This window comes from Ochotona curzoniae, unplaced genomic scaffold (genome assembly GCF_017591425.1).
Source record: "Ochotona curzoniae isolate NIBS_2020 unplaced genomic scaffold, NIBS_Ocur_1.0 scaffold_1037, whole genome shotgun sequence".
NCBI classification, from domain to species: domain Eukaryota; kingdom Metazoa; phylum Chordata; class Mammalia; order Lagomorpha; family Ochotonidae; genus Ochotona; species Ochotona curzoniae.
The window spans coordinates 21765383-21793028 of NW_024467083.1; the positions used below are offsets into that span (position 1 = coordinate 21765383).

The following is a 27646-nucleotide window of genomic DNA, read 5'->3' on the forward strand; positions in this document are numbered from 1 at the left end:
CACATCCCTGGATAGCAGTGGAGGATGGTCCAAGTGTTTGCACCACTGCATCCTCGTGAGAGACTCAGAAGAAGCTCCAGGCTCTTGGCTTTGGCCTGGACCATCCCTGGTCGTTGCACCCATTTGCAAAGAAAGCCAGTGGATGGAAGATCTCTCTGCCTGTCTCTTCCTCTCTTCTCTCTCTCTCTGTAACTCTGGCTTTCAAATCAGTCATTTAAAAAGCTATTTATTTCTATTGAAAAGGCAGATTTACAGAGAGAAGGAGAGACAGAAAGATCTTCCATTCACTCCCCACATGGTCACAACAGCTGGAGCAGAGCCAATCCCAAGGCAGGAGCCTTTTCCAGGTATCCCACATGGGTGCAGAGTCCAAGGCTTTGGGCCATCCTCTATTGCCTTCCCCACACCACAAGCAGGGAGCTGGAAGGGAAGTGGAGCAGCTGGGACATAAACTGGCCCCCATATGGGATGCTGGTACATGTAAGGCAAAGGATTTAGCCACTAGGTCATCATGCCAGGCCGTAAAGCTTTTTTAAAAATTAAAATCAGTAGACAAGTTGGAGGTTGGTAGAACAGAGATGGAAGGGATCAAGACCACAGGCTCAAAAGCTATATGCCTTGGAGCAAGTGTTGGTGCCACCGTTATGACACTGCTTGAGATGGCTGCGTGGCATATCAGAGTGCTGAATTCAAGTATCAGCTCCAGTTTCAACCCCAGCCTCCTGCTAACAAGCACTGTGGAAGGCTGCAGGTGATGGCTCGAGTATGTGGGTCCCTAGCATCCATGTGCAAGATCCAGATTACAGTTCAGCCTGGCCTACCACCAGCTGTTGCAGAAATACGGAGAACGAACCAGCAAATAGAAAAATCTCTGTCTTTGTTTTTCGAAAGAAAGAAAGGGAAGAAAAAGGAAAGACGAGTAGAAAAGAATTAAAATATAAGCTAAAGAAGCAATTAGAACATTAGAGTTTTATTTCAAATCCTGGAACTTAGGAAAAAGTCTTGACCATTACCTCCTCACAGTGTGCTTGTATGAGGCTAATGGGCAGAACTGAGTCACAGCCTTGCCTTCGGGAAGCTTTGGTCAGATGGAGCATGGAACAATCCATCATACAAAGAAAAGCAAAGTTGAAATTGTGATAAATGCCACAGGAAACAGAAGGAACTAATAAGAATTTACAACAGAGATTGGAATCAAGAAAAACTGCTCTGAGGTTGACCACCACGCCGAGATCTGAAGAACAAATGAAATGTCAGCTATATAAAGAGTGAGAGAAGTGCAAGACAGAGGCAAGAGCAGGTGTGCAAAGACCCTTAGTGGAGGAACCAGGGCAAGGACAAGACATTGCACATGGCACGTCACACTGGAAGGCTAGACAGCGTTCACCCCTTGTGATTTAAGTGTTTTCTTTAAAGATTTATTTATTTATTTATTGCAAAGTCAGATATACAGAGAGGAGGGGAGACAGAGAGGAAGATCTTCCATCCAATAGTTCACTCCCCAAGCAGCTGCAATGGCTAGAGCTGAGCCAATCCAAAGCCAGGAGCCAGGTGCTTCTTCCAGGTCTCCCACGAGGGTGAGGGTTCCAAGACTTTGGGCCGTCCTCAACTGCTTTTCCCAGGCCACAAGCAGGGAACTGGATGGGAAGTGGAGCTGCTGGGATTAGAACCAGCGCCCATATGGTGTGTTCAAAGTGAGGACTTTAACTGCAGGCTACCACGCCGGGCCCGTGATTTAAGTTTAATGTTTAATTAGTTTTTAGTAGATCCAAAGTGTGTTGGAAATAAATGAGGTTTCTGTTCATGACTCACTTTTAAAAACTATCAATTAATTTATCTTCACTTCCTTGAAAGATAGAGCAACAGAGACAGAGGTAAACAGAGATGTGCCACCCACAGTCAGTCTCCAGTGACCACAAAAATCAAGGTTGGACCAGGTTGAAGCTAAAAACCCAGAATGCCTCCAGGTCCCCATGTGGATGGCAGGGGGCCCAAGCACCTGATTCATCAGCTGCTGCCTCCCAGGGTGCATTAGCAGCAAAAGAAAAAGAGTGGCCGAAACTCAACTTGGTGCTCCAAATGAGGATGCAGTAGTGGCTGGCAGCGGCTGAAGCGGCTGCCCCATGATATCCTAAGATGCCCAGAGTCTGCAACACAGTTCCAGAGTGAGCTACTGCAACTTTGGAAAGCAGTTGAACAGAACATCCACAGGAGGAAATACAGACTGAAAGTAATAATGGGGGCGGGGGGCGGGGAGGAGGCTGGTACAACGGCTCAATTAGCTAATCCTCTGCCTGCAGTGCCAACATTCCATGAGTGCTGGCTGCTCCACTTCCCATTCAGCTCTCTATTTATGGCCTGGGAAAGCAGTTGAGGACAGCTCAAAGCCTTGGGACCCTGCACACATATAGGACATCTGGAGGAAGCTGCTGGTTCCTGGCTTTGAATCGGCTCAGCTCCTGCCATTACAGCTATCTGGGGAGTGAATCAATAAATGGAAGATCTTTCTCCCACTCTATCTCTCCTTCTCTCATAAGTCTACCTTTCCAATAAAAATAAATACATCTTTTTATAAAAAAAATGTAATTATGACAAATGTTCAGATTCAGAAGTTAAAAGAAATTAATGTTAAAAAATGTTCTATAAAAAATTATGTTGTGATTTTACCCAGGGTTGCAAATCCTGGCTTTTCATTTGGTGGGTAAAATGAGAATCATACTTTCCTCTTGAGGTTGTTATAATGTTGAACTGAGGAAGTCGATGCTAGAATCCCCTGTGAACACAATAACCAGTCCTGGCTGCCCCACTTCCGATCCAGCTCCCTGCTATATGTCTGGGAACGCAATGAAACGGCCCAAGTACTTAGGCCACTGAACTCACATGGGATACCCAGTTAAAGCTCCTAGCTCCCAGCTTCTGACCAGCCCAGCTCCCATAGTTTGCATCTATTTGGCAATATTCTTTGGCCCAAAATAAAAGCCATGAGGAGGTGCCACTTAACTCCAGTGACAATCGCCTATATGCAGAAGTCAACTAAACAACAACCCCTAGGGAGGACGCGGTTAAAAAGGCATCCTACTCCACTGTTGGTGGGAGTACAGAGTAGTGCAGCCTCTATGGAAGTCAGTATGGAGACCGCTCAGACAACAGAAAATTGATCTACCATGTGACTCAAGCTATTCAATTCCTGGGAATATATCCAAAGGAAAGGAAATCTGCGTGAGAGAGAGCATCCTGTAACCCTATATTTATAGTGGTGCAATTCACAATGGTGAAGAAATGGATACAACTCAGATGTCCGTCAACAGAGGAATTGATAAGGAAATTGTGGTACATCTACTCCGTAGACTACCACTCATCCATTAAAAAAAGAATGAAATCCTATTCTTTGCGACAAAATAGTCCCAGCTGAAATAAGCCAGTTCCAATCAGCCTTGGCTGGGCTGAAACACCCAACAGTAAGAACCAGAATGAGTGAAAGCCAGCCAGGTGGCCCATGGACTCACCAGTATGCGCGAGATCTGGCATTGTGAGAGGTGATGGAGGAGCTCAGGCAACTCCTCTGTCGGGACATAGTCCCTGCGTAAAGAACCATGATAGAGAGCAGTCCAGACCTGGCCAGGGGACTATACCCACCAGCATACATTTGGCACAGGTCTGGGGCAAACCAAGCTGAGCCAGTTCATATCATCTGCTGATGAATCCAAGTGCCAGAATGGAGTGTAGGTCTGGCCGGGTTGAGTCACAGCACAACCCAGTTCACATGAGGGCCAGGACTGGGGGCTGGCTGGGCTGGGTTAGACCATCCCCACAGTTGTGAGTTGGAATTGGGAGTGGGCCTGGCCAGGCTACAGTACCTACTGGCAAATGTTGAGGAGAGGCAGGCCATGCCAAATTGGACCACAGCCCCAATCAGCACACGTGAGACCCAGGAGGGGAGGGAGCAAAGCTGGTAGGGGGAATGTGGAGGGCTCCCCTGCTGGACCACATTTCCACTGGAGAGCATGAGTTGAAATGGGGGCAGACCAGACAGGGAAGGGCTACAACACCTGTTGGCTTCATGTGGGCTGGATCAGGGGAAAGCCAGACTGGGTTGACTGTTCCTACTGGTGCAAACCTAAGCCAGAGTGAGAGTGGGTTAGTTGAATTTTGCCTCAGCATCAGCTGGCAAATGCTGGCATGGGGCAAGGGGGAGCGGGGGCAAATTCTGTGAAGTTAAACTGCAAAATCACCTGGAGAGAGCAAGATCTGGGAGTGGGCGTGGGCCCAGTAGGGAAGTAGTGGGCACCTCCCTCGTGGGTTGCCACTCTGATTGGTGAGCATAAGAACCAGGACTGGGCCAGGCATGGCCAGATAGGGAGTGGCACTCGCTGGCAGGTGTGTGGGCTGGATAGTGGGGATGGTTGGGTTGAACTAGGTTTTAATGCCCATTGATATGCATGAGAGTTGAATGAGATATGGGACAGACTGGACCAGTCTGCTGTATATACTGGCAAACACGGGAATCATGGCAGGGGGCAGGCCTGGTGGGGGTTACAGTGGGTCACTCCAACTAGGCTGCAGCTCCCACTGGTGTATGTGAAGGCTGAGTTTTTGGTGGGCACGATTGGGCTGAGCTGCAATACCCATTGGTTTGTGTAGAAGATAGGGCTGGAGACAGAACTGACCCAGCAATTGCAACTACCAGCATATGCATAAGCTGATTGGGGTGATGGACTGTGCCGGATCCTGTATTAGTGAGCACACACAAGAACCAGGTCTGAGATCACCTCAGATGAAGTTTCTATGAAGACACCCCAACTGAACCACTGGACTCAGAACTCCAACCATGGAGAGAATTTCATGTTTCATGGTCTGATCATTGAGTGCATGGGTCAGAGCTGAGCCTCCTCAGTGGCTCAGATGGAGTAGTGGACAGCATACCCAGGTGCACATGGAGGATATGGCAATCCATCAGAACTGGCAGAGAACACTTGGTACCACAACAGAGGACGGAGAACAGAACAAATCAATCAACTACCCCAGCCATGTGTTGCCAGTGGAAATGAAAATCTGGGCACAGTGACTCTAAAATGTCAGCCAGTGGATTCTGGAGAGATTTCATTGTGCTTAGAGTGGCAAGATCGGCAGTAATTCAGAACTGTTGAACTATCGAAACCTCATGAGCAGTGTGCCCTCAGAGTATGCCCCACGTCGGGACCCTGGGGTGGTGTCGGTGGCTGCACTCCATCCCAGAGTGCAGAGGCATTTCGGAGGCTGGTTGTGGCTTCTCTCCTTGTCTCTCTCCTTGTCTCCCTCCTTCCCCCAGATACAGCAAGAAAAGAAATAAAACATGGAAATAGTGATCTCACCCACCTTCCTGTAGCCCTTGACCCTAATCATCCTAATCAACTATGTAAAAATCATCAAAAGTTAAAAAATTTTTTAAAAAAGCCAATTCCAAAAGGACAAATATAATATGTTCTCTCTAATATAAATCAGTTGCTATGCAAATTACAAAATAAATAGATATAGGTAATTAAGTATATATTTATATCTCATAGAGGAACTGTGTAATGAAGACTAGCACCCTTGAAATTAATGTTGCAGTATGTGTCTCTATTCCCAAATGAAAGTAGGACTCCCAATGAAACATGTAAATAAACCTGTACAGTATGATGCTAGATTTTCTATCTTTGCCTGTATCTACTATGTCATGGTATATTTAAATAGCAAAAAAAAATTAACTTTAGAACTGTTACTAAGGGACTATACTACTGTGATAATTCACGGGTAAAGAGGAGAGAGGATGGGGACATGGAGGGAAGACTCCCTACACCCACAAAACTACATTGTGGCAAATAATAAATATACTTGAATAAGGGAGAAAAAAAAAGACAAGAAGAGAAAAAAGGAAGTTATTTTACAGCAAAATAAACTTATTTTAAAGTCTGTACCCCTCCAAATTATTTTGCTCAGTGATACTTGGGGGATACTTCAGGATTAATACATGAGGAACTGAAAGGCCAGACTGTTTCATTTCCAGGGCTAGGAATAATTTACCTCTAAAAATGTACAAATAATTTAAGTGTCTAGGAACTTATATAACTTATTCCATTATTTTTTCAGCAATTCTGCAGTAAATGTTTGTTTCCTGCTTTTGGTGACTTCTTCAAGGTCATATGGTGAATAATGGGCAGAAAGTAAATTCAAACCAAGATGTGTAAATCCAGAGTAGGAATGGCTAACATATGGCAAAGCTGGAATGCCCGAGCTAGAAATTCAATTCTCCCACTTAGTGCGTGACACTGAGCCAGTCAATTAACTTCTAAGGGCCTGGTTTCTCATCTATAAAATGGAAATAATAACAGGACCTCCCTCAGTGGAGCAAATGACTTATGACATGAGCATTTAGAAAGCGTCTACAAGAGGGAGAGGAGTCTTTGCTGGTGTGACAATTGTTATTCTTTCATTATATCAGCCTACATCATCAGTCATTAAAACTTATATACATTTTAATCAGCATGATTAAAAGTCTTGGCATAATGCAAAGTAGAAACTGAATATAAAATTTTATCTATGCTATTAATATAACATAGATAAATATAAAAATATATAACATGTTACATAAATGGACAAATTTTTAAAAATGCATATAGAAAGTTTTATTTGTTGGAATGTTGGTGAACTTATTTTCTTCTAACTTGCAATGATGCTGTGTTAGCAGAGTCACAATAGTAAGTGCTTCTGAAAGTGCCTTTAAGAAGTTTTCCATGGTGTGGTTGCACGCTGCTATTTCTGCTACATGGAAACTCTGCTAGGGGCCCGGGCTGTGGTGTAGCAGGTAAAGCCACCCTATGTGACATCAGCATCTCCTATGGGTGTCAGTTCGATATTGGCTACTCCATTTCTGATCCATTTTCCTTTTAATGTGCCTGGAAAGCACCAGAAGGCGGCCCAAGAACTTGAACCAGTAGGAGACCTGGAAGAAGCTCCTTGCCCTTGGCTTCAGCCTGATTCAGCCCTGGCCACTGCAGCCAGTTAGAACGTGAGCCAATAGATGGAAGATCTCTCATCTCTCCCTCCCTCTCTCTCCATAACTTTGAGTTTCAAACAAATATATCAATCTTTAAAAATTAAAATAAAATTTGGGCCCGATGCAGTGACCAAGCTCCTAAAATCCCTGCCTTGAACAAGCCAGGATGTATGGGCGCCGGTTCTAATCCCGACAACCCCACTTCCCATCCAGCCCCCTGCTTGTGACCTGGGAAAGCAGTCGAGGATGGCCCAAAGCCTTGGGACCCTGCACCCACATGGGAGACCTGGAGAAAGTTCCTGCCTCCTGGCTTTGGATCGGCACAGCACTGGCCGTTGAGGTCACTTGGGAAGTGAACCAGCAAATGGAAGATCTTCCTCTCTATCTCTTCTTCTCAGTATATCTGACTTTGCAATTTTAAAAAATCTTTTAAAAAATTAAAATAAAATTTAAAAATAGAATTAAGTGGAGACATACTCTCAGGCTGGGTGCTTTGAGGAAATCGGCATTACTGGCTAAAGCAAACTACTACTGCAGCAGCATGAATTGTCAAGCCTTTGCAATAAGACATCCTGGGCTTAAATTTCCGCTCTAAAGCAGAACACTGGAAGAGTGCAGGCCAATCAGAGCTTCAGATCCAGGCCGAAGCTGGATCTAAGAGTGTCATCCAGGTCTCCCACAGGGGCGCAAGGACCCGACCACTTGGGCCATCTTCTACTCTTTCCCCAGTTCTTTAACAGGGAGCTGGATCAAAAGTGCAGCTGCCAGGACTCAAGCAAGCACCTACAAAGCAGTTAAACCTGCTGTGCCTCGAAGCTGGCCCCAAGGGTTTATTATTATTATTGAAAAGTAAATAACATAATAAATGTTGGTGCTGCTTTGACATCTCCCCTCAGAATATCACAATTGTAATTAAATGTTTTATAGAGTGCTTAGTTGTTTAATGCCTGCCTCTCTAAGACATCCTCTAATGCCTTAGAAAACTAAGCGCCACCACGTCATGGTGCATTCCCAGAATGCAGAACAATGTTTTGCATACAGTAAGCATTCAATAAATATTTGAATGGATATTAAATTCTTAGATGAGTAGTCTGTGGCAACTCCAATGTCGGAAGGATCATTGCATTCAGTCCTGGTTCAGAGAAAAGACTAGCCTGGGCTTCGGTTTATCACGGCTGGGCTGCTGTATCCAGCTACAAATATTGTGCGCCATACAAAGGTACCTGGCCAAGACGGAAGTAGGGACTAGGGAGGCCAGCGCTGTGGCGGGAAAAGCAGCAGGGATGGCCCAAGTGTTTAGATATTCTCCTAAACTCCTGCATTCTCCTGGGACTCCTGCCTTCTGCCTGGCTCGGCCCCAGCGGCCTCAGTGGGGAGTGAATCAGTGCATGAAAGCTCTCTCTGTCTCTCCCTCTCTGTAACTCTGCCTTTTAAATAAATAAAATCCCCCCCTCTCTTTCTCACTGTCTCTCTTCAAAGAAAAAAAAAGCCAAATAGAAGGAGAGACTGAAATTCGAACCATGGGCTTGGGGAAGAAAAAAAACAGAGTAAGTTGCACAGGGCACACGGTTGAACGTGGAGATGTCATCTGGGGATGATCACCAAGGCCAGCCCATCAGGCTAAGCCATTGGCTTGGGCTCGCAGCATCAATCCCCAGCCTCCATAACCATCAAACCCTGGGCAAGGGTCTTCTGAGCTTAGGTGGGATGTGGTACAGCAGCAGGTGGAGAGACCTCCAATCAGATGGCTGAGACCACCTCGTCCCAGAACACAATCCGGCCCTAGCCACTGTTTTAATGCTCCCCTAACCTGCGGAATTGCTCTCTCTCTCTCTCTCTCTCTCTTTCTCTCTCTGGTGTCTCAGCTGCACCTTTAGGTGGGGCTGCATGAAGACAAAACTGTTTTTCCACTGGGGCCATGAGTCAGTGAAGAGCGAGATTCCACTTAATCATCTTCCCAAAACAAGGGTCTTAATACGAGAAGCTCGAAAAGCAAGGAAGTGATTAATGTAGAAGTCAGCATGGTGACTCTCACTGGGGAACAACAGACAGGAGAGGAGGAGGAGCGGGGGATGGAGAGGAATTACCCAGGGTGTGGGGGGTCTGACAACATTCTGTGCGGTTTCTTTTCTTCTTTTTTTCCCTCTCCTTTTCTTTCTTTCTTTCTTTCTTTCTTTCTTTCTTTCTTTCTTTCTTTCTTTCTTTCTTTCTTTCTTTCTTTCTTTCTTTCCTTTCTCTCTCTCTTTCTTTCTCTTTCTCTCTCTCTCTTCCTTTCTCTCTTTCTTTCTTTCCTGTTTGTTCTTATTGTTCATGACTGTTTCACAGCTTGCCGTCTCTTGCCCCAGGGGTTAGCAGTGCTGATGGCTGCTTTGGAATCGTACTCACACATTGACATCATTTTCTAAGTGTTTAGATCCACAACTTTGGGTGACTTTACAAGCACACACGCACACACACAAACACACGAGTTTTTAAGCAAAGCCCAAGTCTGGACATTAGACGCTCACTTGGGTGTGGACCAAGGCTGGAGGCAGGGAGTCTGCTCTAACGTGCTCACAGATGATAATGTCCAGAGTAAGAAAATGCAAGCACCGAAGGATGTGTGATCACTGCTGTTAAACACACAGAGCCTACCTACCCCGCGGTGTCCTTTTGATTCTTAGGCCTTAGAGCCATTTAGTTCAGGAGTTAGAGTCTAAGGGCAAACACGTGTCCAAGCAGACACATGGACCAGGCCTTCCTCCATCTCAGCTCTCTGGGACATCTGGCCAAAGGGATTTGGACTGCTGGTCAGCCGTAGTGAGAATGCATTTTGCGACAGACTGTGCTGTTTCCAAGTTAAGCTGACAAGAGGGCTTCCTACCATAAAGCAACACTTAAGCATAATCCCTTGTCACCCGAGCCATCACAGAATGGTTGTATCTCTACTGCATGGTACCAGAATGCTACCTCCATGAGGGCAAGGGTTCTGTCCCTGTGTTTCACTGCTGTCTCCCCAATGCCTAGAACTCAACCCAATACATGGCCGGGATCTGAGAAATACTACTGAGTGAATGACCACATTTAAGTACGATTATTATTTGTATTTAATCACCTGTAAGGATAGCTAAGGCATACGGGATTATCCTCAATCTGTGAATTAGACAATGGTAGTACTCAGGGAAAATAAAGAACACATCAAATCAATAATAACTTGGGCCTGGTGCCATGGCCTAGCGGCTACAGTCCTTGCCCTAAACATGCCAGGATCCCAAAGGGGTGCCGGTTCTAATCCCGGCAGCTCCACTTCTCATCCAGCTCCCTAATTGTGGCCTGGGAAAGCAGTTGAGAATGGCCCAAAGCCTTAGGACCCTGCACCCACATGGGAGACCCGGAAGAGGTTCTGGTTCCTGGCTTTGGATCAGCACAGTACCAGCCATTGCAGTCACTTGTGGAGTGAATCATTGGACGGAAGATCTTCCTCTCTGTCTCTCCTCCTCTATGTATATCTGACTTGGCAATAAAAATAAATAAATCTTTTTTTAAAAATTAATAATAACCTGGTTGGCAACAGAAACAAGATTCATTTAATTCTCGTGCTTCCCCACCCCCACTTCTTCACAGGTGAAGCGAGCTAAGGTTTCAGTGTCTTCTACCTCTTTTAACACAGTTGAAACTCTTCCAGAATCTCTGGGTTAGCAGATGCCCTGTGCTCCCTGCCCGGCTGCCAACCAAACACTCCCGACCCAAGACCGCCTGTCTGCACCCCCATGGCGCCCCACATCCCCTGCTTGCCTCTACTCCCCACACTGGCTATATACCTCTCCAGCCAGAAAAAGTTATGAGAAATCTACTACAAAACCATGTGTTGTGATGATAGAGATATGTGTGTGTGTGTGTGTGTGTGTGTGTGTGTGTGTATGCATAGAGAAAAGTCAAGAAGAAAGGAAATGTGGCACGGGGTAATTTGAATGCTCTTCAAAAACTTTTATCAGCCAAATGAAATCCCCTCGAGAGGGTCAAAATGGAATGCTCTGTGAACAAGTCACTTCCCTCTTAGTATGGGTTAAAATGAGCATTCTGGGAGCCAGTGCCATGGCTAGTCAGGCTAGTCCTCCACCTACAAGCGCCAGTATCCCACATGGACACGATTTCATGTCTTAGCTGCTCCACTTCCCACCCAGCTCCCTGGCTCTGGCCTGGGAAGGCATGGAGGATGCCCAAAGCCTTGGGACCCTGCACTTGCATGGGAGATGTGGAGGCAGTTCCTTTGGATCAGCTCATCTTTAGCCATTGTGGTGATCTGGGGACTGAACCTGAACCAGCAGATGGAAGATCTTTCTGTCACTCCTTCTCTCTGTAAATCTGCTTTTCCAAAAAAAACAATTAAAAAAATTTTTTTAATGAAAGCAAGCGCATTGCAGCACAAACCACAATGCAGATCCTGGGAAATTCAGAATGCTCAGTGAACAGCACCATGCTTACACCTTAGCTCTGTACGTGTTTGGCAGGGTTCCTAGTCAAACTTCAAGCAATCAATGACCAAGTACCAAAACGAATATTTTTGAGAGAATACCTAAAAACACACGCAAACCACGGAGGAAAGTTAAACATCTAAGCGGCCTTCTTCTCCTTTTAGAAGATCTGACACACTCCCTCGATCCCATCTTAGATTGGTTTGGGAGAGTTGGGGAAACCTCATCCCTTTGAGCCATGTAGGAGCCACCGGGAACGGCCTCGGCAGGACTCACCAGAAATTCGTTGGCCAACTCCTCTTTGCGGGTGTTCTTGCTTTGGGCCTCCTCCAGGAACCTGCACAGAACTTCTCTTTGGTCCATGCTGTAGAGCCAGAGAAGCAGCGGCTGACCTGCCTGGGGGAGGGCATGTCAGATGTGTGTCATGGCCGAGACGCCACCAGTGCTGCGAAGCGCCGCTGCCGCCCGAGCGGAGCACGCTGCAGGCTGTGGTTGACTGACTTCATCGCAAGCTCTAGAGGAAATTAGTGCACAAGCAGCTTCTGTGGTCACGGAGCTACCCGCCTTCTCAACTCCCGGGGCCCTAGTGCCTTCCTCCTGCACCAAGACAGCCGCTTGCAAACAAGAGGCTAACCAGAACGCAAATGTGGTCGGCCAAGCTGGAGACTTCCCGCTCCAGCACTGGGAAGCAGCGATTCTACCTAAGGGCCTGCTTCCCAGAAAAGTCTCTCTCAGGGTCTGCAATGAGCGCAAAGGCACCTGCTCACACCTCTATTCCTCACGTCCCCAAAGGAAACCCCAAATGCACTTGCGCCCAGAAGAGGAGAAAGACGCAGTTCGGAGTTGCATCCTTCACGGAGACAGCCCCCCACCCCGGGATTTCTTATCACTGCAATCAGCAGTGAACTGTTCATCAGTTTCTATTCAGAACTTTTCCAGCTGCCACACAGACACCTCAAGTTCTCCTGTGGATGAAACAAAGTCAGCTGCTTCTGACAGTCAGTGTCTCTCCAGCGTTTCTCTGCCTTCGGCTGAGAAAGCTTGGCTGAGCCCAGTACCTCCTGGAACTGTACTTGGGTTGCGATAGAAAGACTGAGGGCGTGGGTCTACCGAGGATCAGGTGAACAAGCAGCCCCCACGAACGGCCCCTGACCACAGGCCGTTAGCACAAGAGCCTCTGAATGCAATGCTGGGAAACGGCAAAGGCACAAAAAAGAAAGTAAAATCAACCACAAGCACCTTCCGACAGCCGGTGGTGTCATTTCTGGGGTGCAGCCTGAGAACTGTGTCTCCTTCTGGTTCTAGGCACCTCGCATTCAGCATCTTGGAAAAGCTCCCCTCTGCATGGGGGCCTGGGGCCTTGCCAAGTGGGCTGCTGTGGAGAGGGTTTCTGCATCTCTCACCAATGGGGACGAAATCCCCCCCAGTGCCAAATTCAGGATGAAAGCATTCAAACTGGCACATCATATTGGGCTGAGGACAGAAGTTCAAGAAATATGAAGTGAACAAAATTTATCCAGAGTAATCCTAGGGCCTGGCGTGATGACTCAACTGACCAATCCTCCACCTCCAAGTACTGGGATCTTACACGGGTGCTAGTTTGTATCCCATCCAGCTCTCTGCTTATGGTCTCGGAAAGCAGTAAAGGGTGGCCCCTGACCTTGGGACCCTACACCCACATGGGAGCCCTGAAAAAATTCTTGGCTCCCAATTGGCTCAGCTCTGGCTGTTGCAGCCACTTGCGCAGGCAAACAGTGGATGGAAGATCTTTTTCTCTGTTTTTCTATCTCTCTGTAAATCTGCCTTTCCAATAAAAATAAACATATCTTTTAAAAAGTAATCTTAGGGCCCGGAGCGGTGGCGCAGTGGTTAAGGTCCTTGCCTTGCACGTCCGGGATCCCATATGGGCGCTGGTTCTAATCCCGGCAGCCCCGCTTCCCTTCCAGCTCCCTGCCTGTGGACCAGGAAAGCAGTCGAGGACAGCCCAAAACTTTGGGACCCTGCGCCCGTGTGGGAGACCCGGAAGAGGCTCCTGGCTTTGGATCGGCATAGTATCGGCCGTTGCGCTCACTTGGGGAGTGAATCATCGGATGGAAGATCTTCCTCTCTGTATATCCGCCTTTCCAATAAAAAAAAAATAATAAAAATAAATCTTAAAAAAAAAAAGTAATCTTAAAGAAAAAGGGGAAATGTATCTAAGTATTAGCAACCCCTTTAGCCTTTACTATTATTCCAATTCCTTTCAGGAAATCATTATTCTCAACTTACTTGTAAGCCCTGAAGTGCTTCAGTTGCCTGAGCAGAGAAAGGTCACTGAGGTGCCTGATTCCAGGCGGCGTGAAGTCAGTGTTCACAATGAAGCATTGCAATGCCGGCCCATGTAAATGGAAAGAAACTGGGAATCTTCAGCAGTATTTTGAGGGGGGATAGGTTAATATTCCTCCAATTCTCCCTTGTGTAACTTTCAAGGAGAGTTTCTGGCACTCTAAATGATGCAATCTTTTAAAGATTTATTTATTTTTATTGGGAAGTCAGATTTATAGAGAGAAGGACAGACAGAAATCAAGACCTTCTGCCTGCTGGTTCACTCCCCAAGTAGGCACAATGACCAGAGCTGAGCCGATCTGAAGCCAGGAGCCAGGAGCCACGTCCAGGTCTCCCGCACGGATGCAGGGCCCCAAGGTTCAGGCTATTCTTGACTTCTTTCCCAGGCCACAAGCAGGGAACTACAAGGCAAGAGGAGCAACCAGGACACAAACTGGCCCATATGGGATCCTGGCACATGCAAGGCGAGGACTTTAGCCACTAGATTACAGCACCAGGCCCAATACAATTTTTTTTAAAGATTTATTTTTATTATTATTTTTTTTATTGGAAAGGCGGATATACAGAGAGGAGAGACAGAGAGGAAGATCTTCCGTCCGATGATTCACTCCCCAAGTGAGCGCAACGGGCCGATACTATGCCGATCCGAAGCCAGGAGCCTCTTCCGGGTCTCCCACACGGGTGCAGGGTCCCAAAGCCTTGGGCCGTCCTCGACTGCTTTCCCGGGCCACAGGCAGGGAGCTGGAAGGGAAGCGGGGCTGCCGGGATTAGAACCAGCGCCCATATGGGATCCCGGACGTGCAAGGCAAGGACCTTAACCACTTGCGCCACCGCGCCGGGCCCCCAATACAATTTTTAATTTCTCTATTCTAAACCAAGAAATTTAGGAAAACCTTATATTTAAAAAATAATAATTTCCATTTAAAAGTATTTATCTTTTGGGGCCCAGCACAATAGCATAGCAGCTAAAGTCCTCACCTTGTATACGCTGGGATCCCTTATGGGCACTAGTTCTAATCCCCGGTAGCCCTGCTTCCCATCCAGCTCCCTAATTGTGGCCTAGAAAAGCAATCGAGGACAGCCTGAAGCCTTGGCACCCTGCAACCATGTGGGAGACCTGGAAGAGGCTACTGGCTTCGGTTTGGCTCAGCTACAACCATTGCAGCTGCTTGGAAAATGAACCAGTGGATGGAAGATCTTCTTTTCTGTCTCTCCTCCTCTCTGTGTATCTGCCTTTCCAATAAAACTAAATAAATATTTTTAAAAAGTATTTGCATTTTGAAAAAGTTACAGAAAGAAAGCTTTACAGTGGCTCAACAGTCTAACTCTCCTCCCTCAAGCGCCAGCATCCCATATGGGCATGGTTCCTGTCCCATCTTCTCCATTTCCTAACCAGCTCCTGCTTGTGGCCTGGGAAAGCAGTGGAGGATGGCCCCTGGGTCCCTGGGTCCCTATGGGAGACCTGGAGGAGACCTCTGGTTCCTGAATCAGCTCAGCTCTGGCTGTTGGGGCCATTTGGAGTTTGAACTAGCAGATGGGAAGTCTTTCTGGTTTTCCTTCTCTGTAAGTCTGACTTTCCAATAAAAATAAATAAATTCTGTTTAAGGCATGCACTGGGTCTTACGTGTCTGCTCCACTGTAAAACCCAAAGGTCTAGAAGCACAAAGCTATCAAACCTCAAAACCCACTCTAAATAAGTAAGTAAAACCCAGTCAGCTACAGGGCCATTTCCTGAGTAGACCACTCAGGCAAGCAAACAACAAACTACAGGAGAAAACAAAACAAAACGCACACCCCCCCCCCCCAGTTTTGTTTTTAACAAACCCAAGCTCTTACTTAATTCTTCACACTTCCTTCAAGGAGCTTCTTGGTTTTTAATGAACATTGTGTTGACTCATTTGTGTCGTGTGGGAAGATGAAGAGCACAGGAGGGGAAACAAAACGCAGCAAAGGTTGGAAAATACCTACAAGAGTCGGAGACTTTACACCGAAACGTTTAAGCCAGTGAAGCAGAAACCCTCCGTGAACACAACAATTCCATGTGAACACTCGGAAAGGCTTAGTAAAGCTGCGTGTTGCACCTGAAGGGGAAATGCGGAGGACGCCGCAGCTCACTGCTGCCCCCTGGCGTCCTAGGAAAAGGGCCAACAGGCAGGCGTGCCAGGCGCTCAGCCGTCTACCAGCGTAAGGGGCAACAACAGTGTACTAGGAATTAGATGAGAAAATCTCTTACAGAGAACTTCAGATTATCAGGATGACCAACAGCAAAACTACTCGGGCTTCTCGGAAAATCCCCTGTCATTCTGCTATCTTCTGGTAACAAAGACTGAATGAAAGCTTTTAAAACTCCATTCTAAAAAGAATGAGTGGGGTCCCAGCACGGGAGCCTAATGCTAAAGTCCTCGCTGTGAACACACTGGGATCCCATGTGAGCGCCAGTTCTAATCCCGGCAGCCCTGCTTCCCATCCAGCTCCCTGCTTGTGGCCTGGGAAAGCAGTCGAGGACAGCCCAAAACCTTGGGACCCTGCACCCATGTGGGAGACCTGGAAGAGGTTCCTGGCTCCTGGCTTCAGCTCAGCTCAGCCCCTGCTGTTGTGGTCACTTGGGGAGTGAACCATCGGACAGAAGACCTTCCTGTCTGTCTCTCCTCCTCTCTGTATATCTGACATTCCAATAAAAATAAAAAAAATCTTTTAAGAGAGAGAGAAAGAGGGAGGGAGAGAGAGGAAGACCTCCTTTGGGTCATTTCTTTAAAAAAAAAAAAAAAAGGAGCGATGCACAAGTACGTGTTTCAGAAGAAGGGAGAGTCATCTCCACCCTGCACAAGCGCCTGCTCGGCTGGACTCTGCTACAGCTATCACTATGAGGAACAATGCTGCACACTTCCACCCGGAAGGGAATCTTCACCAGACTCTGCAGCATGCAGCGGAAAACCAGCCGGGACAACCACGAAAAGGAGCAAAAGGCAGGAAGAAGCTCCGACTGGAGACCGTCATGAGTCCCTGTGTAATCCCGAGATGGCATCCTGTATCCAGTGGGTGGATGAAAGCAAAGGCACCTTCCAATTTGTGTCAAAAAAACAAAGAGGATGAACTCTGGAGACAAAGAAAAGGTAACCGGAAGACCATGACTTACCAAAAAATGGCGAGGGCACTGAGGAATTATGGAAGAAGTGGGAAAATCGTCAAAGTCTGGAGAAAGCGAACTTACCAGTTCAGAGAAGCCGTGTTCCAAAGACTCACAGTACCTGCAGCCTGATCAAGGCTATCTCAGTCCATGTGCCGGGCCCTGTGCCTGCTAGCACATACAAGAATCTGGTCTGAGAACACCTCGGACAAAGTTGCTTTTGAGATTTCCCCAATCGAACTGCCAGACTCAGAACCCTAACCAAGAAAGGACAGAAGACAGAACAAGTCAATCAACCGTCTCAGCTATATGTTGGCAGCAAAATACTCGCAGCAAACGGAGACTCTATGATGGACTACGTCACTCAGTGGATTCTTCGAGGACCTCATCGTGCTTGGAGTGGTGAGATTGGCAGCGATTCATAACTGTTGAACTATCAAAACCACTTGAGCAAGAATCTCAGAGCATGCCCTACATCCGGGACCTGGGGAGGGTGAGAGCCTGGGTGGGGCTTCTCCCTTAAAACCCCCTTTACCTCAAATACCTGAAGGAAACAATCAATATAAAAATAATAATCTTACCCACTTTCCTGTAGCCCTTGAACCTTTTTACCCTAACTATGTAAAGATGGTCAAAAATACAATAAAAAATAATAATTTTAAAAATATAAAGAATATGTCAGTCTAAATGCTTGGAATGCAAATCACAATCATACATATGTCAGTTATGGAATAAATCACCCAGATTGCTGAATGAGGTTCTCTCAGTTCATGGAATCTTGGTTGGGAAATTTCTACATGCTTCAAGATTTCTCTCGTACGGCAGGTGCAGTTGGTGCCCCACAGCTGCAGTTCCCACAGATTCAGCCAGTCAGGACTAACCAACTATCTGAAAAGAACAACACCACCACCCAAAAAACGTATCATACTGCCAAGGTATATTGAACTATTTGACTGGGGTCCTTTCAGTCAGCAGTAGAGGTGTTTTCTGCCTTTGTCCGTACCCACAATGCCCTTGATGCACTTAAATAGTAGGATGTTAATCTTGTGACTTACTTCACAACTATACTACTGTAAAATATGAGGGGATGGACCCAGTGCCGTAGCCTAGCAGCTAAGGTCCTCACCTTGAACGTGCCGGGATCCCATGTGGGCGCCAGTTCTAATCCTGGCAGCTCCACTTCCCATCCAGTTCCCTGTTTGTGGCCTGGGAAAGCAGTTGAGGATGGCCCAAAGCCTTGGGACCCTGTACCCACATGGGAGATCCAGAGGAGGCTGCTGGCTCCTGGCTTTGGATCAACTTAGCTCTGGCTATTGTGGCTGCTTGGGGAGTGAACCAGTGAATGGAAGATCTTTCTATCTCTCCTCCCTGTAAATTAGACTTTCCAATAAAATAAATAAATCTCTAAAAAATGATAATTAAAAACAATTTTACTTTGGCTAATGTGATGACTCAGTTGGCTAATCTACCTACAAGCACTGGGATCTCATATGGGCACTGCTTTGTGTCCCGGTGGTCCCATTTCCCATCCAGTTTCCTGCTTGTGGCCTGGGAAGACAGTGGGGAGGGCAGACCGAGGCCTTGGGACCCTGCACCTGCATGGGAGACCTGAAAGACGCTCCTGGTTCCTGGCTTTGGACTGGCTTAGCTCAGGCTATCGTGTTCATTTGTGGAGAGAACAAGCCGATGGAAGATCTTTCTCTGTCTCTCTTCTGTATAAATCTGCCTTTCCAATAAAACAAAATTTAAAAATCTTCAGAAAAAGAAGGAAAGAAGGAAGGAAGGAAGGAAGAGAGGGAGAGAGGGAGGGAGGGAGGAAGAAATTGAGGGAGGGAGGGAGGGAGGGAGGAAAGGAAGGAGTCCATTCAAGGGAGTGATGCTGTGTTAAACCGCCAGCTTATAACAATATCATCCTGTATCAGAGCACCAACTTGAGTGGCAGCTACTCCAACCGTAATGCAGCTCGCTTCTCAGCTCCTGGGAAGACAGTGGAGCCCTGACCCCTGACTTTGGCTTAGTTGACGCGGGAGGTGAACGAGTGGATGGAAGACCTGTGCATGTGTGCTATTCCCCACCCCACCCCTGCCCACCGCACCCCGTCAGTCTTTTAAAAAGTGTATTCAGAGGGTCCCGCACAGTAGCCTAGTGGCTAAAGTCCTCACCTTGAATGCACCGGGATCCCATATTGGCACCGGTTCTAATCTCGGCGCCATGCTTCCCACCTAGCTCCCTGCTTGTGGCCTGGGAGGACAGTGGAGGACAGCCCAAGGCATTGGAACTCTGCACCCATGTCAGAGACCCAGAAGAAACTTCTGGCTCCTGGCTTCAGATAGGCTCAGTTCCAACCATCGCAGCCACTTGGGGAGTGAATCAGCAGCTGGAGGACCTTCTCTGTCTCTCCTCTTCTTTATATACCCAACTTTCCAATAATAATAATAAAATAATAATGGATATGTTTTTAAAGTACATTCAGAAGAGGCTGACGGTCTCCTAGCCATTGACCGGAATAATCACGGTGCTTAACAAGGTAGCAAGCATGCCTGTGTGGCTCTGCGCTCAGTGGTGATGTGGCAAGGCTCCAGGGAGCAACCTGCTCTCATTTTCAGATTCAGTGCCTGTGCTGTCATTTCCCCAGGCCGCTCCTGATTCTCCTCTCTGGCTAGGGCACTGCCACAGGGCCAGGAACAGATGGGCCTTCCCTCCAGGGGGGTCCCCGGCAAGAGCACTTCCCTGCAGGTCACTGGCCAAGTGGCAGGAATGACCTATGTTGATTCCACCATAGACTTGCCTCTCCTCTCCTAAACAGACATGGAAGAGGCTGATGGAGAGCTCTTGGAGGAGGCGGCTTCGTTTGCCGGCTTGCTGCATCGTCCACAGCAGAATCCCCAACTTGCAGTCCGCTGCTTGTCGCTGCTGCAGCACCCTGACATGGCAGCAGACCGTCAGGCCACCTGCCACAGACTTCAGAGCCAGCCTCCCCAGTACCACACGTGCCCTCCAACCTCTGCTTTTGCTTTCAGAATCCTCCAGAAGCAAAGACTGAGTGATAACTTGCAACTGACTTTTTTTTTTTCCCCCTAGTCAACAGAATTGGGACTCTGGGCGAGACTCGGCAACCCGTTGAAAATACAGCCCAAGGTACAGTCCCTCGGTGACATCATGTCCCCATTGACTTCACGGGGAAAAGGAATGGGGGGTGGTACGGAAGTCCAATTCCATCATTTAATGATCCTTTCTGCTAGTGGGAAAGATGAGAGAACAAGTTACTAGTTTTAAGGCCATTCATGATGGGAACCAGCAAAACCATTCAAGAGCAAGTTTGAGGAGGTGAGATACTTGTGCAGCTTATCTGCCTAGCTTCCACAGAGGACCTGATGGCTCAGTTGGGGATGTCTGTAGGAATTGTCTGAGAAAAAGCAATGTGAAACACAAAAAGGACTTCAAAAAGTTTATTGGAAAATGGAATCACTGTTCTGACTCATACCAGTTGTTGATCTTGTTTCATGGCTTCTCACTTGTGGTAATGTATGGTGATGGAGTACTGGGGTCTATCATATACAGACATGGGGGTACAATGGAACATGCATCCCTGCATCCAGATGAAAGATGGGTTCCCAATGAAACTGTTGGACGTGTGTAGATGATGGGATGCTGGACTGTCTGACGTTGTCTGCACCAACAATGTTGGGGTACACTTAAATAACGGACTGATAGAATTATGATTCCTTATAAAGGACTACACTATGTAACAAAATGGGAAAAATCTGGCGGGGGGTGGAAGTTTGGGGGGAAATCCCAGCCTATACAAAATTGCAATAAATAAATAAATAAAAGTGGAATTAAAATATGTTAATTTTGGTACAAAAATTTTTTGAAAGCAGTGCATGGTATCTTCATCATATGCATTTTCTGTTAACTTTTTTAAAAAGATTTATTTATTTTTATTGGGAAGGCAGATATACAGAGAGGAGGAGAGACAGACAGGAAGGTCTTCTGTCCGATAGTTCACTCCTCCAGCAGCCACAACTGCTAGAGCTGAGCCAATCCAAAGCCAGGAGCCTGGAGCTTTTCTGGGTCTCCCACACGGGTGCAGTGTCCCAAGGCTTTGGGCCGTCGTCGACTGCCTTCCTGGGCCACAAGCAGGGAGCTGGATGGGAAGCAGGGCTGCCGGGATTAGAACCGGCGTCCATATGGGATCCCGGCACGTTCAAGGCATTGACTTTAACCATTACTCTATCACACCGGACCCTGTAAACTTTTTTAAAGATCCCATGTACATACAACCTTAAATTTTTTTTGCAGCAAAATACATTTTATCCTTGAATAACATTTTCCATGATCTTTTTGAATTCCCCATATAGAGAACAGTAGGAGAAAGATTGTTTTAGTGAGTGGTTCAGTCTTATTAGAAGGGTGGGTTGGTAAAAGAAAACTGCAATTGATGAAACTAGAAAGGAAGAATTCAGCCCAGAACTTGAGGCAATTTGAATACCAGTCTGAAAAGTTGGGATTTGTTGGGGTCAGCGCCATAATATAGTGAGCTAAATCCCTTTCTGCGGCTCCAGCAACCCTTAAGGGTGAGGTTTGAGTCCTGACAGCTCCACTGCCCAATCACCTCCCTCTTTGTGGCCTGCCAAAGCAGCAGAGGATGGCCCAAGTGCTTGGGGTCCTTTCACCTTTGTGGGAGACCCAGAGCAAGTCCCTGGCTCCTTTTTTCAAACTAGCTCAGCTCTAGCCATTGTGGCCATTTGGAGAGTGAAATGGTGGCTGAAAGATCTCTCTCTTTTCCTCAATGACTCTTCCTGTTAGGGTCGGGGTTTGAGCCCTCCCCCAGAAATGACAAAGAGTGCAAAAAGCAAGCAGAGTTTATTGAGCCAGCATGCTGGGGCCATGGTTCTTGGGGCTCACAGGCCAGCCAAGGAGGGGTAGACCGGGAACTAGCAAAAAACTGGAGATTATATAGGCCCCCCCTTGGCTGTAACATACATCCAAGTTAACTTAAAAGTAGCAACTTCAGATTTTTTATGGATCCCAGGTGCAAGCAGTCTACTCTGTTGTTCCCACACTAATTATCTTTTACGGCTCATTCCATTCTCACACCCTTATCTTTATGGCTCCTCTAGTTCCTGGGACTGGAGAATTGCTCCCCTGCCCTTCTGCAACTGGGTTTATTCTATAGCTAAGGCTTGTAACCCTGACTCAGCCTGACTTAGGTGGAATTTTCTAATGGCCTTGACTTAGCAAAACAGCAGCTTCTTACACTAAGAGGCTTTACATTGCCTAACATGCCTTTCAAATAAAAGTAAAATAAATATTTTTAAAACTTAGGATTGGGCATGGCACCATGGCCTGATGGCTAAAGTCCTTGCCTTAAATGAGCTGGGATCCTATAGGTGCTCCGGCTCTAATCCTGGCAACCCTGCTTCCTATCCAGCTCCCTACTTTGTGGCCTGAGAAAGTAGTCAAGGATGGCCCAGGGCCATGGGACCCTGCACCCGTGTGGGATACCCGGAAGAAATTTCCTGGCTCCTGGTTTCGGATCTGCGCGGCACTGGCCATTGAGGTCACTTGGGAAGTGAATCATCGGATGGAAGATCTTCCCCTCTGTTTCTCCTCCTCTCTGTATATCTGACTTTACAATAAAAAATAATACATAAATCTTTAAAAAAAAAACCCTTAGGATTTGTTTTCACTGATACTTTATCTCAAAGCATACAGTCTTCATATATATGTAATAAATCCATGCTCATCAAAGTGATACACATAATCAGTCAACCTCAAATGTCCCGTTGAGGGGATCTAACAGAATGATTCATCAAAGCAATGTTTTCGAAACATGTTTCTTGATATTTTTAAAAATAAACACTCTTTCTGACGAACTATTCAAATGTCCCATCATCTGCTTAAATGTTTAAAGCAAATTACCCCAACCCTAAAAATAAATCAAAACAACAGACAAAGAAGTCATAGCTTTGGTCACCTTGGTGGCAGAGTGTAGACCAGACAGGATGATACATTGAAAGCCTGGGTGGGAAGCTCTACCAATAGCTCAGGCCAATGGTAAGAAAATCCAGCCGGAAGGGCACTGAGTGGTGGCCTAATGGCTAAAGTCCTTGCCTTGAATGCGCCAGGATCCCATAGAGATACTGGTTCTAATCCCAGCAGCCCTGCTTCCCATCAAGCTCCCTGCTTGTGGCCTGAGAAAGCAGTTGAGGATGGCCTAAAGCCTTAGGACTCTGCACCCATGTGGGAGACTCCTGGCTCCTGGCTTTGGATTGGCACAGCTCCAGCCGTTGCAGCCACTTGGGGAGTGAATCATCAGATGAAAGATCTTCCTCTCTGTCTCTCCTCCTCTCTGTATATCTGACTTTCCAATAAAAACAAATAAATCTTTTTTTTTAAAAAAAAATCCAGCAGGAAGAATCATGGAGGCAAAAGCAGCGGGACACAGACTGCTCAGGGAGCTGGTCTGAGGCCTTGAGGTAGCTGGATGGCCGTTTCAGGGGCGTATGAGACAAGAGCCAGGCAGAACCGAGGGCCTGGAGTCTGTGGATCTGGATTTAGAAGAAAGGGAAGGAAATGCTACTTAGGAATCAGCCACATGGAGGTGCAAGGTTCAGAGAGTGTCTGGAAGACAGAGTTAATGGGAGGGAGACCATCAAGTTGCGACCTTGTGAACTGCAGCCATGTGGGAAACTCAGAATCCCAAACTGCTGATGGCACAGAGCTGAAAAGATCCCAGGCACTGGGCTAAGCCCTTTGTAGCATGCATTGTTTCACTCATCCCTCGTAACAATCCCCTGATACAGCTACTAAATCATTTCTGTTTTACAGATGTGGAAACTGAGGTGCAAGGGAATTGGGTGACGTGCCAATGTCACATTATTAGGCATTCTGAATGTACTCTTAATCTCTGGGCTATGATGTCTTCCTGTAGCCCAGTCATTTTAGCTCTCCTAAAAGGGTAGCCTGGCAGCAAATACAATGCCCAGGCCATAGCTGCTTTTATTTGTTTGTCTGCTATGACCCCAGGGGAACCTTATCTTCAAATCTTGAGATACTGCAGTATGGCTGGGACTAAACTCACAGTTTCATGTTTTATGGAAAGCATAGAACATAATATGGAACTGGTGTAGGAAGGGGAAAGAAAATGAAAGGGGGAAGCTGCTGGGTTTTGACCTTCAACAGTTAATTTACAATGCACTTGCTGACACTTGGCTAAAATGCTAGACAGAAAATTTTTATTTCATAAACAGAATACCATTAGTCAAAGTGAAAGTAGTGATATTTTCCCTAAGAGATCAAATATCATGAAATTGAGTTTTTGGTACCATAAGGGACAAAGGAGAATGTCAGAATGTCAAATATCTTAGTTGGTAGCCAAAAAAAAAAAAAAAAAAAAAAAAAAAAGCGCTGATTTCTATTAAAGAAACAATAACCCTCATTGCTGAATTATTGAGCCATTGTCATTTATGCAAAAATAAAAAGACAGGAAAGATAAACATAACTTGAAAAAAATATTAACAGCATCATGTATTTAGTTCTTTGCAATTAGGGGAGCCGAATAGCTGGCTGAGGGAAGGGAAGTGACTGTTCTTGGTAAACCTGGTTTAATAAAGATGCAGCAACACACTTGCTGACATTCAGGTAGGTAACCTGACTTCTGCAGTCTGCACTTGCGGACTGAGCTATTAGGTGGTCAAGCACATTTTGAGATACACAGATAACAGAAATCAGAAAATTTACTTCCAATCATTGCCACTTGTGGGGCCAAGGAAAGCTGCACTTTCTCAATCCCGAAGGAGCCAATGACTTCTTTGGGTGAAGACTTGAAAGGGTGAATTCAAAAGGGTGAGCTGTGTTAGCACTAACGTTCTCAAGCTAAGTTCTAAAACAACAGCTATGTTTCTTTGCGCTAAACCCTATCTAGAGCTATATCGAAGGGAACTGTTAGGGGTACAACCGAGCTTCAATTATTAAACAAGATATGTTTATTTAACTGTAGGACAGGAGTCAGAAAGCCTTTCCCAATAAGAGTTCAGCTAGTCTGATGGGCCATATGATGTCTGCCATAACCATTCAACCTTGCCACTGTAGTACTCCAACAACCACAACAACGTGTAAACAACAGTATATAGCCACTTGTCTGGTGTGGTGCAGTCGCCTAGTGGCTAAAGTCCTCGCCTTGCATGTGCCAGGACCCCATATGGTGCTGGTTTGTATCCTGCCTGCTCCACTTCCCTTCTAGCTCCCTGCTTATGGTCTGAGAAACAGTAAAGGACAGCACAAAGCCTTGGGACCCTGCACCCACATAGGAGAACCAGAAGAAGCTCCTGGCTCCTGGCTTCAGATTGTCTCAATTGCAGTTGTTGTGGCCATTTTGGGAGTGAACCAGCAAACAGAATATCTTTCTCTGTATCTCCTTCTCCCTGTAAATCAGATATACAGAGAGGAAGATCTTTCGTCCAATGATTACTTCCCAAGCAGCAGCAATGACTGCTTGTGCAATGTGCCAATCCAAAGCCAGGAGTCAGGAGCCTCTTCCAGGTCTCCTACATGGATGCAGGGTCCCAAAGCTTTGGGCCATCCTTGACCGCTTTCCCAGGCCACAAGCAAGGAGCTGGATGGGAATTGGGGCAGCCAGGATTAAAACTGGTGCCCATACGGGATCCTGGCATTCAAAGCAAGGACTTTGGCCGCACTGGGACCTAAAATCTAGATAGATAAATAGATAGATAGATAGATAGATAGATAGATAGATAGATAGATAGATAGATAGATAAGAGCTGAGGCTGGAGGTAGGCCAGGCTGGAGGCTCAAAGTGTTAGTGGATGCTCCAAGACCCCCAGGGCCAGATTACAATACCTGCTGCAGGGTGGAGAGACAATGGCCTTTGGTATTGGGAAGCAGCCGATTGTTTCATTTCTGGTTGACTGCAGACATGTCAGGGTTTCCAGTTTCAGGGACCAGAATCTGTGGGGTCTGGTCTCAAAGTACGCGTTGCATTACTGGACTACCTACACTGCTGAGAAGCCAGCGTCACACAGGAATGATGAAGACACCAGGGGCATAGGTATTGGCACCGTATCAAAGTTCTCCAGGCCACAAGAGGAATTCATTAGATGAGACAGAGTTCTAAACCCAAGAAGGACAAGCTTTACATCCCTAATCATCACAAAGTAACTGCAGAAAATGTCATGAAGCTGTATTCTCTATCAATGCTTAGATTAAGAATTGGAGATCTGAGGACAAATGAAATGGGACAGGCAGGCCATTGAAAAGCAATATCCGCCCTGTTCTTTGTAAATACCATCTCCTATCAATGTAATGACCCCTCCTCCAGGACACATCCCCCCTCCCAATCCTTCACTAAGGACTTAGGACAGTGCAGTGAAGCCAACCTGCCTCCCAAGATCTTACAGACTGGCACCTGGGAGGGGGGGTCTCTCTGTTCCCATGGACACAGGATAGAAGGCAGAAAGATTCCTCTCACCCCACTCCATTCCTGAACATGGTCCATGTGTCAAGAAAGAAAAAGGTAGGTCCCCAGGTCTAAGTCCACTTCTACAGAATCAAATTCTCTAGGACTGGGGCCTGGGAACAAGTAGTTTAATAAGATCCACAAGTGATTTCCAAAATTTTGTGGCATGCAGCCTACTTCATCTAAGCTGGGGTGGTACTATTCTCTAAGATGTGGGCCAGTACTTCCTGCACCCTATGGTAGTTGTCAGTTATTTTAAAAAGTTAGAGTTCTAGCTGTTATGATATTATTATGCACAGCTAATTCCCACAACCTGGTTCTTCACCGTGAATCAAAAACACCAGACGCAACGAGGTATCTTAGGAGATTTATTCCAACGGGATAGGAATTGGACAGAGTGGTGGGGAGGTGAGGAGGAAGGGGAGGAAGGGGAGGAAGGGGAGGAAGAGGTGGAGGGGAGAAGCTGGAAGGAGAGAGAGAGAGCCGCACCTGGGGGCCTAGAGCTGAATTGGATACCATTTTGCATAAGGAGGCAAAGGCAAGGGAAAGGACTGAGCATATGCAGAACTGGGAGTGAACTCATTTCTGACTCAGTGAACTGCAGCAACGTGGCATTCTACAGGTTCCACCAAAAACAGGTAAGGGTAGCCCTCAGACCTGACGACCAGCAGATCAAGAACTCTAATAGGGCCTGGCGGCATGGCCTAGCGGCTAAAGTCCTCGCGGCTAAAATCCTCGCCTTGAACACACCGGGATCCTATATGGGTGCCGGTTCTGATCCCGGCTGCTCCAATTCCCATCCAGCTCCCTGCTTGTGGCCTGGGAAAGCAGTCGAGGACGGCCCAAAGCCTTGGGACCCTGCACCTGTGTGGGATACCCGGAAGAAGTTCCTGGATCCTGGCTTCGGACTGGCATAGCATCGGCCATTGCACTCACTTGGGGAGTGAATCATTGGATGGAAGATCTTCCTCTCTGCCTCTCCTCTCTGTATATCTGACTTTCCAATAAATAAATCTTTAAAAAGAAAAAAACTCTAGTAATGGTACGTCAGGTGCCATCTTGTACATTGTGGCAAAAGCTATATGATGGCAGGGCATAACAGTGAACTGTGCATGTGCTGAGCTCACAAGAACTCACTAAATCCGATGGATTGCACTGGTCCTGCAGGAAAATAATACCACCTGTGGCATCGTACAGGTCAAAATAGGTCTGTGTGGCTCCCAGGCCTAACATCCAACAGGTTC

At 46.8% G+C, this 27646-nt stretch overlaps 1 protein-coding gene and 1 pseudogene across 3 annotated transcripts in view; one reads left to right on the forward strand and one right to left on the reverse strand.

Moving 5' to 3' along the window:
* PTPN22 (protein tyrosine phosphatase non-receptor type 22) overlaps nucleotides 1–11972 on the reverse strand; it is a 62212-nt gene extending 50240 nt beyond the window's left edge. For 2 of the 3 annotated variants that reach the window (XM_040998302.1, XM_040998301.1), the window contains exon 1: nucleotides 11746–11971. In XM_040998302.1, the coding sequence (XP_040854236.1) occupies nucleotides 11746–11832 (87 nt within the window). In that variant the 5' untranslated portion in view covers nucleotides 11833–11971. Of the gene's footprint in view, nucleotides 1–11745 lie in introns of all 3 variants that reach the window. The other variant, XM_040998303.1, reaches the window with a different exon arrangement.
* A 4685-nt stretch (nucleotides 11973–16657) lies between these two features.
* LOC121168727 lies at nucleotides 16658–17673 on the forward strand (annotated as a pseudogene).
* The last annotated feature ends 9973 nt before the right edge of the window (nucleotides 17674–27646 follow it).